Genomic DNA, 10,787 nt, shown 5'->3' on the forward strand with positions numbered 1-10,787 from the left:
GCTGTAGGTTTAAATCATCTAGATAAATATCTCTTACATCGTAAAAAAAGAAATTACGATGAGGTTTATATAATATAAAGATGATATGAAAAGAAAGGTTATATCAAAGGGAGAATGTTCACACAAGATAATGCAGCATGGCAAATACGGTATATATAAGATCACATTAAGTAAAACATATTGTTTAACTGCACAGCACACTTTATTAAATATTACCTCAAAATAGCAAAATTGACAATAATACAAGCAGACGTCTGAGAAAAGCTAGAAAATCCGGTACATAAGTGTTCCTGGCAAATTATGAGAAACAGTATTTATGTTTTCACTTTATGTTAAAGTCTATATTTTATCCTCTACAAAATATATTTTTCAAATCATTCAGATATGGCTATAATATATCAAATATATAAAAGCAATAAAAATGTAACTGTTATCATATTTTGAAAAATATAAAATTTGTGAAATGCAAGTAGAATTAGAAATTGAAAGCCAAGACCCATTACTGTTTTTGATTCAGAGAAACACTACTTAAGGGAGTTTGAAATTATGCCTTTGGAAGAAGCTCTCCTCCGAGGCCACATCGTAAACATCGTTCCTTTCATCCCTTAACCATAGTAAGGATTGTCTGGTGCATCTCGTTGTGGTCGTTCTCATCTGGGTTCATCCACCACCTGACGATCAGTATCCTCGCTTCGTGCATATATAATCAATCAATATGCCTCCTAAATTTGATCCAAACGAGGTCAAAGTCGGTAAATGTGCAATAATATGTTTTTTCTATATCGATAAATGAGACGGTGTGACATGGGGCCTCTGCCCTAGAGAAAAGGTATGAGCATGCTTTGACGTGTGGTTATTTCAGGTTTGTTGATTGTTGAAGTTTATGAATTTGTACTGTCATTAGGACATTGTTAAGGAGTTAAATTTTACAAGAATTGAATTAGGATAACAAAGTTCGTTTATTGATACACAGCCGTATCTTGAATTTTGACATATCTGCCATGTTTCGCTAAGTCGATGTTTAACATCTATTGAGAATGTATCTTTTTAGAATGCCAAATCGTCATTATTGTTATCCTCTAAGTGAAAGCATTTAAAAATTACTGCTAACTATAGCAGGTTCAGGCTTGTTATAAAACCCAGTATTGCAATATTTAGCGATGTTCTGTATAGCTTGGGAAAATCGAACCTGTAATACAAGTAATATGGTTTTTGGCAATTTACCCATATATTTGTGTAAATCTGCCACCTGGGTAAATATTCAGAGGTTATATAAGGGTAGAGGTAGAATGTAGTTTATTACGAAGCCTTTGTGTTTTTTGGCAGCCAGTTCTTCCCACATTCATTAAAAATTAATGCCAACTAACCTAAACTTCCCACTTACCTAACCTAGGAGACCCTTTACCACTATAGTTGGCCGTCTTGCAATTTTGTATACAGGTGGCCTCTTATCATATACGCTACGTTAATTTTTAGGATTTTATTTTTATTTTAACGCCCCATGCGTGTTTTGCCAACCGTGAATTCCTAGTCTACTTAAAACTGCCTGCGGTTGCTCAATTGAGTTTTTCCCAACATTTCTAATAGTTTGGAATGTATCAATATTCAAATCCCAATTTAGTATTTTGGTTTAATATTCTAATCCCTTGTGGGTTGGCATACCTTTATTTGAGAGCTGTTAATGTTCTTTATTTCTAACCAACTTCTTTCCTGTTGCTAACATGCTAATTGGACATCTGCAAAGTTATCTTTTCCATAGAGTAATTTTTGATACCAATTCTTTTCTCCCTTAATTGGTTTGACTTGTTACTGTGAATAGTGGTGGTGTTCTGGCAAGTTTATACTAAGACCATATCTTTTCCGGATATCAAACACTGGAGTAGCATGTATAATATAGGCAGTTTTGTTTTAATGATGGCCGGAAATTCATGAATTTGAGTTAGGGTTGCTAGACTCCCAGGACTGAAAAACCCATGGTTTTGCGTACAAACTTTTTTAAGTTTGAGAAACCGTTGGGAACCTTTGTGTAATAGCGGCCAGTTCCTCCCGCCTGCTTAGGTAATGGGAGTTTTCTTTCCATTTTAATTGTCCATCTTTATGCAAAACCTCTACACATTCCTCCCACCCCCCTTTACACTCGTGTTCTTAGCCAGCCAGCCGTCTTATTTCATTGTGAATAAGTTTATATATTCAAATATATGGTTTTCCCAGTGTGTTAACGTAAAAAGTTGTCTTGAATCTTAAGAGGTTTTTTTTATTTGCATGTATTAGTTTTTTCATAATTTTCCTTATTTACATTTATTTCTAATTAGTAATTTTAATCATATGGTCTTATTTGTTCTTAAAGATTATATATCTTTCGTACATTTTTTCCTAAAATATTTGGTTCCATATTTCATCACTCGTCTAATGATGTTCAGGACAACCCTTTCTATGTATAGGTTCATTATCTACTCATATTGGTAAATTTTTATTTAGCAAGAACACAATTTGAATTTTACATGTGCTTATGTATTCCTATTACTAACGAGCGAGAGATTTACTGTAACTACATATTTTAAAATGAGCATAACATGTAGATGAGTAGGAAATCTATAACAAAACTATAAAAATTAGAAGCTTTCAAGCCATTAGTTTTTTGACAATTTCAAACAAGTAGGCATCCTAGGTACTTCTCTAGCTGTTAATTCTTGTTTCGTTACTTGTCCGAACACAACTAAGTGCAGCGTTGTTACAGCTGGGACACTGCATAAAGAATAGTTCGGCAGAGTAAAATTAAGGGTTATTGGGTATGCCATGTATTGCTTGACATAGCCGGAGTCACCTTAATGACATGGATTTTGCCACCTAGATTTTCAGGAGTTGACTATAGGGTTAGAAAACTTATGGGTAACTGACTTATAGTAAAGTGGCTTTTGTTGCTGCCTTCAAATTTTGTTTTTATATATGTAATTAACTTGTCCTCTATTATTGTTAGTTATCACTAAATATATAGAAAATATATTTCTAGTTGCTCAAACCTACTAATATAACGCCTAGTTGTATTGTTAGGGTGTGCGCTGCCCGATATAAAGGTCTGGCTCTTTCATGATTTAAGTTCTTGCATAATAAGCAAGCGTTGGCAGACTGTTGAATTGACATTAGAAAAGCCCCCATATTCAAGAGTGCTAACATGCATACGTACATAAGGTTGTTAGTCAAATCTTCTTCTCGCATCCATTCTTTGGGACAACCCGAATTTCTTATTATGGTAGCCTGTTTGTTCATACTTGCCTTGTCAATTACAGTATGTCTGAGATGTGTCGGTGGAGAAATGGCTGCCACTTCCTCTTTGGCTCCCAAGATTGGTCCCCTTGGGTTGTCTCCAAAGAAGGTTGGTGATGACATCATGAAGGCAACAGGAGACTGGAAGGGACTGAAGGTCACTGTGAAACTCATTATTCAGAATCGTCAAGCTCGTGTTGAAGTTGTCCCCTCGGCAGCTTCCCTGGTCATTAAGGCTTTGAAAGAGCCTCCACGTGACCGAAAGAAGGTTAAGCATAGTGAGTATGATGCTTTTTGTTCAGTATAGTTTGCTTTCATACTTACAATATATAATTTTCAATTTTTCCAATAAATGTCTTATTACGAAGAGAATTTAATTCAACATTTCTGATAATGGTCTTGTGGAAAAAATTTTTTTTGGCTTTTGAATACTGGTAATGTATCCTTGAGCTTAGAACAAGTAAACCTTTGTGGTTTCGGTAATTCGGAACCTGTACAATAACATAAGAATAAAAACCTTCGACCTCATACCTTTTTACAAAACATCAGTAAAATTGAAATTGCTATCCTAACAGGATTCTAACTTGAAAAATATTAATCACATTTTAATGTCCTTTTTCAGTTAAACACAATGGCAATATTACACTAGATCAGATGATTGAAATTGCCCGGACTATGCGCTTCAGGTCCCAAGCTAAGGCCCTCTGCGGAACCTTGAAGGAAGTACTTGGAACTGCTCAGGCAAGTAAATTAGACAGTTTCCTGCAGGATTTTAATATTGCAATTGGAATTTTGCAGTGCGGCTGATTTTACCCTTCTTGTTAGGTGCAGGTTTGGGTCCAGTAGCAGCCTATAGAAAGGGTTTCTCAATGGTCGCTAATTGTATGTCTATACTTTCAGCATTACCCAGGGAAACTACAAAAGTTTTGCAAACTATAAATTGTTTTACTATTTAAAATAACAATAAAATTGCAACTACGTGGTAGGTTAGGAGCTTGAGTGTTAATACTTGATATAGAATTTTAGTATTCTCTTTTCTAATTTATCCCAAATCAAAGATTAAAAGATTTCCTGCATGCCTCAAAGTTTAAAGTATGGTCTTTCTTGTTTTGGGTTGTTTAGTTTAGAGTCGATGATCCTTGTATTAAGTTGTCACAGTGTTTCTGGATCCAATGTCTTTAAAACGACCAAGGGAAAACCTGAACGGAATAAACTTGGCGGCCTGGTCACTCGAGTGCTACCTATTGATTTTAGGGGAAAATTATATGGTCTGAAATTTATTAATTTATACTTGCCCATTTCAGAAAGGCAAGGTTATTCTGAAATATATTTTTGTTCATAGGTTTGCAGTGTGCAAAGTTTGTAAGTATTGTGCAAAATCAAGTTGAAGAATATGTGCAGGGTATCTTGTAAAGCATATTAATGGAGTAAGGCCTCGACTAGGACTAGGTCTGGTAGTGTCTTTAGGTTGTCATAAATGGGGCCTAAGATTGTCATAAATCTTATTGTTCACTTGAAATATCTCAACGAGGCTGGTTTAACCCTTCTTGTTAGGTGCAGGTTTGGGTCCAGTAACAGCCTATAGAAACTGGTTTCTCAAGGTCGCCGATTGTATATCAATGTACTTTCAGCATTACCCAGGGAAACTACATTGTTTTCTCACCAAGGAAGGAAAAGGAATGGGTAGCTTGCAACTGCCAGAGGGGTAGTCTTAGCCATAAAAGGTTTCGAGGCCTTTATACTCGTTTGTTCTATTTAAGAAACAAAACTTATAGTAATTGGGTGACCAGGTCATCTACTTCAATAAATGGTTCAGGGAACTTCGAAAAGGTAAAAGAGCGCATTTATTTAAAAAGGGTAATAAAAGAAAAGATATGGCTAGAGAACGAAAATATTGAAATTAGAAGCATAAGTTGCCTGACCTTGGAAGTATCTTGATACAGTGTTCTGTCTATAGACAATGGAATGGGAAAATATCGTGGAAGATGTTCAATACAATGAGGCAAATATATGTATAGTATAAGCACATGGAAAGAGTAAACTGAAAATCAACCTCCGTATCAACTATCACAAAGCGTGCAACTGTCCATAACATTTGATAAGATGAAGTAATGCTTCCTCTGAACCTAATTGATTATGTTGAATACCTTAGGATGGCGGACTAGTTGCATGACAACATAATGTATGTAGATCTGTAAGAAATGCTTCTATAGGATAAGTACAAAATATCACCTAAGTTTGTTAGCAGATAATGAAACCAAATGCAGGAGCAGATTTGGAAGGGAAGTATTACTTTTAAAAATAAAGTATCTAATAAGTAACTACAGTTATAAGATTTCTCAAATTTGTTAAGTGCGTCACCTGACAAGATTTTTCCCTCTTCCAGAGTGTTGGATGCACAGTTGAAGGACAGAACCCCCATGATATCATTGAGGGGATTGATGATGGCACTATTGAAGTACCTGACGAGTAAGCAAGAAGCCGTAGTCCCTACTTAACCCTAGGAAGCTGCTACCTGACAGGAGGACCTTCCTGTTAATTACATTCCTCAAATAAGTTATGAGCATTCCCTTTTTGAATGCATTCCTGGGTTTGAATAAAGTAGGAGACTAGCATTTGTGTTACTGTCCAACCATTTATGGAAGTTTGCTTTGTGATGTAATTTTATTAAGGTTATTTGTCATAGACCAGCCTTTTTAAGGGTGGCAGTGGTCTTGTGAACTAGGTAATACCTGAAAATATCAGGATATAACAAGAAATATTAACTTATATTGGTTTGTTGCAATTTGATTTCTGGTTAATGGCAGAAAACGGAAAAATGTGTCTAGTGGAAAGTTAGATCTAAATAAAGTTCACTGGAAGTTTGCGTAACAAAGTCGAGCTTTGTTCGGGCATGATTGATCCTGGAAACGAGAGAGCGCATGTGGTTATAAAGAAATGCCCTATGCAGCTCTGGTGGTTTTTATGTACTATGATTGCATCCCATTAAATTCTTTTTGGTAGGTCCCTTAATAGGTTTTAGAGCTATCAATTTTTATCGGTTCCCTGCTCTGTATATAGTATTGAATCCTATTTATCAGCTAGTTCCATGTATTCCTGTTTTTACTCGTTAATATTTTGCAATCTGTGGACCTTTCTACAGAACGGTGGTCTGATACAAAAGTTGATGGTAGTAAAAGTAAAGTTTATCTACTGCATGTCTGACTGAATGAAAAGTAAAGAGTATAGTTTGGCTACTGCACATGTGGCTGAATGTCGTCCTGGAAATGTTGAATCCAAGTACTGTAGGTGATTAGTCTGTTACGGTGTTGTCCTTCCCGCTAGTTGACTAGACTGGGTATAAGTCTGGGGCTACAGATATCTAAGGTTGTCTACGGATAAGTCCCTGATTATGTGGAATATCTTTGGATAGTCGTTCTGGGGGGTTAGAACCCAGTGATACCTAACTGTAAGTCTTGTAATATCACTCGCAGAAATATACTACTGTAAATGGGTTTTTAGACCTTTCTGGAGATTCTCATGTTGAAGCACTACTGCGCTTAATTAGGCATACTTTTTTTCACGTTGATTTATAGTAATTTGGAAATGATTGGCGTGTATATAGGCAGTGAGAAAATGACTATGTACAAGTTCATAGAATTATCAATAGCTACTTAATTTATCCTATATCCATATTTTACACCTTTGTTTTTTAAACATAAAACTTACCCGCTGGTTATATAAGAATGGCTATAGTCCCTTGGACGCTCCGCAGAAATTAAAAATCTCGTGGTAATCGCAGATATGCCAGGTGTACACTAGCGGCCTGGCGATATAGGCCAAACTATTCCAAACACTAAAGAACTTCCCTGCGCTCTTGCGAGCAAATAGTGTTGGAATTCACTCGTGATTGACCTGGATTTTAGAAGTATTTTGGTGATTACCTAATTTTCGGGTTCTGGCATTCGCTTATTTGTTTGATCTGTGATCACGGGTTTATAACTTGAAAGATAGGATTAGGAGGTTTCTTAACCTTTTTTTAAACCTCAGAAAGCATAAGGGCGGGATGTAAACATCTTGTCCACTGGTGATGTCACAGCCTTATGACGTAGGCTAAAATTCTGACTTGCCTTTTTACAAAATGATAAGTGAATACTTTCTTTTAAAATATTAAGTTAAAGGGTTTTGTTATTTTAAGAACTTCTTATCCTTTTCTTTAGATGATCTAGCGTTCTGTTTTTTACGCAGTTGTCAGTATCGTTACAATATTACGATATATCTTTGTAGCTTTTTTATGAATAGTACATTCTTCTCGCAACTCAAACTTTTTAAGTTGCACTATGTAAAAGGAACATTTTATTTTGCAACAAATTTGTCCTTTCAGTATTTTTTTTAGTCAGAGATTAATGGAAGTTACAGTTCAGTTAATGTATATACGACGCAGTATTCTTTGCAATCGATGTAATGCACGAATCTGTGTATCATCGTTTACCAGGTGGTTTTTGATATACTAAATTAGTTTGTATGTAAAATTAAAATTTTTAGGGCTAAATTAATGCAATGAATTTTATTCAGTGGAGGGTGCTTCTGTTCGGACCTGTCGTTATCCTAGCCTTAGACCTCTTTCAAGCTCCCGGACCCAGGGGAGAAGTAAGTCGAACGGCGAAAGGAATTGAGAGGGTAGCCGGGCGTTAGTCTTTTAAGCCCCAACAGAAGCCCCCTCGAGCGTTTTCTGACGATCCTCAGAACGCTCACCCTCGCTATAGATAAGGTGAGGTAACAGTGTTTTCTAACGTTAGACGAATATGAAACCAACTATTCGTTTATGCAGTCTTATCAGCCTGCCGTTAGCAGTGCGGTTGGGTGTCACGATTCCGGTTTTGACGCGGGCGCACAGGCGACTTACCTTTTCCGGTGATGACTCGTTGTTGCACAGGCAACCCACCAGCCGCAATGTTCAACGGTGGGAGAAGGTGGCTGCATCACTTTTGAGTACCTGTTCAACGCCAACCGACCGCTTATAGTAGCCTATTCAGGCGCGCCGATGTTCGCTAAACAGCAGGGCATGCTACCAAGCGACATGACTGACAGCAGAGCGGAGCGATGGGTCAACGGGGCGGAACGTCAGCATCAGTGTGGACGCTTTGCTACCCATGACAATAGACTTTTATGTCTACATGACCATGACCGTCTAGCGTTGGGACAATGTTGCTCCAGGCGCTATATTAAGAAATAAATCTCAACTAGAAAGATATATTCTCGGACCAAGGCCTGCTGGGCTAATTCTTGGTTGGGAGAACTAGAATTAAAACCTCAAAGCATTGAGGTCAGAATTCAGAATCCTAAGGAGTGGACTCCTAGGAATCAAGACTACTTTTCCTAGAATAGTCTTGTAGGAGGAAGGGAGTGACTTTCAGAAACTGAGTTTTTCTGAAGTTTCCCATTTATTTCATGCCTGCTCTCCTCGTTCTGACAAAAGTTTTCGCTAGTTGCGTTGAAGGTGTGTATTTGTTATTATATTACTAGCCAGGCTACAACCCTACTTGAGAAGCAAGATGCTTTAACCCCAAGGGCTTCTATAGGGAAAGATGGCTCACTAAGGAAATAAGAAAATAAATTAACATTAAAACTTTCTCAGAAGAGTAAGCATCCTCAATGCAGTAACGAACCTTACTGTAGAGGTTGGTGCAGCTGCAACAGCAGGAAGGCATTAAGGCCTTTGTGAGAATAGAGCGTAAGAGTATATCTCCAACCACGGGCAGATCTTTTATGATTTAATGTATTATGGTTTAAAACGCTGTTATTCAGTGACTCGTAAACATAGCACAGTGCACTGGAGGAGGTGTTTGTTCATGTCCGTCTTACTCCTAGCCCGACACCTCTTCCTTACTTCCCAACCCCTGGGAGAAGGAATGTCGGAAGGCTGAGGTATATCGCGGACCTTGTGTGCTAAACGCGTGTTCCATTGAGTGATCCTGTCGATGCAGTCCAAGACTTTTCCTCTCCGCTTTGGAATGATCAAGTAAAGCTCTTTTCTTCGCGTACAGTTGTCAAACTATGACGTCACAACCATGTGACGTAGTCTTTTGAGAAGAGCGAATTTTGTAGGTCTTGAAGCGATCAGTTCGTCATCGCTATGGTATCACGGATCTTGTGACATTTTTCTGCGTAATAGGACGCAGTTCCCTGACGAGGATGGTGTTTTATGTCTTCCCTGTCTACTAGACTAGGAAGTTACTAGGCATGAACACACGCGAACAGGACTTACCCTTGCAGCAGGCCTGTCGCGATGCTTAAGCTGGAAGCAATCGAGCATGTTTTCTTCCACGAGAGAAGCGGAAGTCAGATAAGTCGCATACAATCCTAGCTCTTCCTCTGGAATCTTACGCTCTTTCAGGGAAGAAAGAGTTTGTCCTCGTCGAAGGACGCAAAACCTAGACATGGTAGTCGCCAACCAATACGTCCAAGACCTTTCAGGAGTTGTATGTTTTCTAATAACTTATCCGGCAGTAACTGATGTTCGCCGAAGGTTTTCTTTTTGAAAGAAGGCGACATGTCGGCACCAAAATCGTGTAAGACGCATAGTTCATCGAGGGAAAAGGTGCTCAGTTTGCTTCTGTTCACGCTTCTCCTCCCCCAGTTTGGCGGAATGTCTGGTACTTTCCTCTGAGGTCTAGCGACTACTGTTGATGGTTTCTCGCAGCATTAGATACGTTCAGGTCGCGCACAAGGCGCTCGAAATTATAAGGACTCTCGCAGGTTGTTCACGGGACTACGGTTGATGATCTCTCACGGCCATCACTTATGCTTGAGTTGGCGCACACGGTGCCCTGCGATTGTAGGTTTGGTCTGAGCTAAAAGTGGTCAATTTCATCTCTCTGGTGTTTACGATCCCCTGGGGGGGGTGGATTTCTCCTAAAAGTGTCTAAGGACTACAATAGACCAAAGATACGGTCTTCTGATAGTATCAAATAGCGTAGTTCTCCGATGCTCAGCAACGTTTTCTCGCAGAGATATGCTCGTGTTACGGAAAGCGTTAGAGCAGACGCATGTGGCAGTCTGGTCTCTCGCTTACGGCAGGCGTCACGCAGACGCCAGTTCTGGTCTCTCCCTCACGCAGTCTCAGTCCCAGACGCAGACACCACTCTGGTTGTATGCTGGATGCTGACAGTCAAAGTTGGTCCTTTCAACAACAAGTCTCACCTTCGCGGTCTGCGGGACACGCGACTACCACTCATGCGGACGCATGCTACACGCGAACAGCTCTCGGCAAATTGGTCAATCTGAAATCCCAAGCAACCTAGACGCATGTGTCAGCCTGAACATATGCTGGATAAGGTCAGTCAGGTTTTGCCCGCGTCACGATAGACTAACAGTTGCTTTGCGCCACTGACCGGACAAGATACTGTCGCCTCCTCACGGCACGTTGTAGATTTGCAACAGGCGGGACGCACACGGTAAGGTGAACGCATACAGCACGCTGACACCTTATGGCAATGTAAACACATGCGGCATTCTGGTCGCCTGCTAGACGCATACAGTCG

General features: G+C 39.0%; 1 protein-coding gene across 2 annotated transcripts; it reads left to right on the plus strand.

Annotated features, from left to right (window-relative positions):
- The first annotated feature begins 579 nt into the window (after positions 1-579).
- RpL12 (ribosomal protein L12) lies at positions 580-5,876 on the plus strand. 2 transcript variants are annotated; one of them, XM_068347260.1, is made up of 4 exons: positions 580-752; positions 3,288-3,542; positions 3,887-4,005; positions 5,651-5,876. In XM_068347260.1, exons 1-4 carry the CDS (start codon positions 716-718, stop codon positions 5,735-5,737), a joined length of 498 nt encoding a protein of 165 aa, XP_068203361.1. In that variant the 5' UTR covers positions 580-715; the 3' UTR covers positions 5,738-5,876. The 2 variants fall into 2 exon arrangements, with proteins under 2 accessions (XP_068203361.1, XP_068203362.1); XM_068347261.1 differs by having other exon boundaries at positions 683-829.
- The last annotated feature ends 4,911 nt before the right edge of the window (positions 5,877-10,787 follow it).

Source organism: Palaemon carinicauda, chromosome 23 (genome assembly GCF_036898095.1).
Source record: "Palaemon carinicauda isolate YSFRI2023 chromosome 23, ASM3689809v2, whole genome shotgun sequence".
Taxonomy (NCBI): Eukaryota; Metazoa; Arthropoda; class Malacostraca; order Decapoda; family Palaemonidae; genus Palaemon; species Palaemon carinicauda.

Bases quoted from the DNA above. Each gene is read 5' to 3' on its own strand.
- RpL12 (XM_068347260.1), top strand. From the start codon at position 716: ATGCCTCCTAAATTTGATCCAAACGAGGTCAAAGTCG. The intron at 753-3,287 runs GTAAATGTGCAA...TGTCAATTACAG, and splicing joins TCCAAACGAGGTCAAAGTCG to TATGTCTGAGATGTGTCGGT. The intron at 3,543-3,886 runs GTGAGTATGATG...GTCCTTTTTCAG, and splicing joins CCGAAAGAAGGTTAAGCATA to TTAAACACAATGGCAATATT.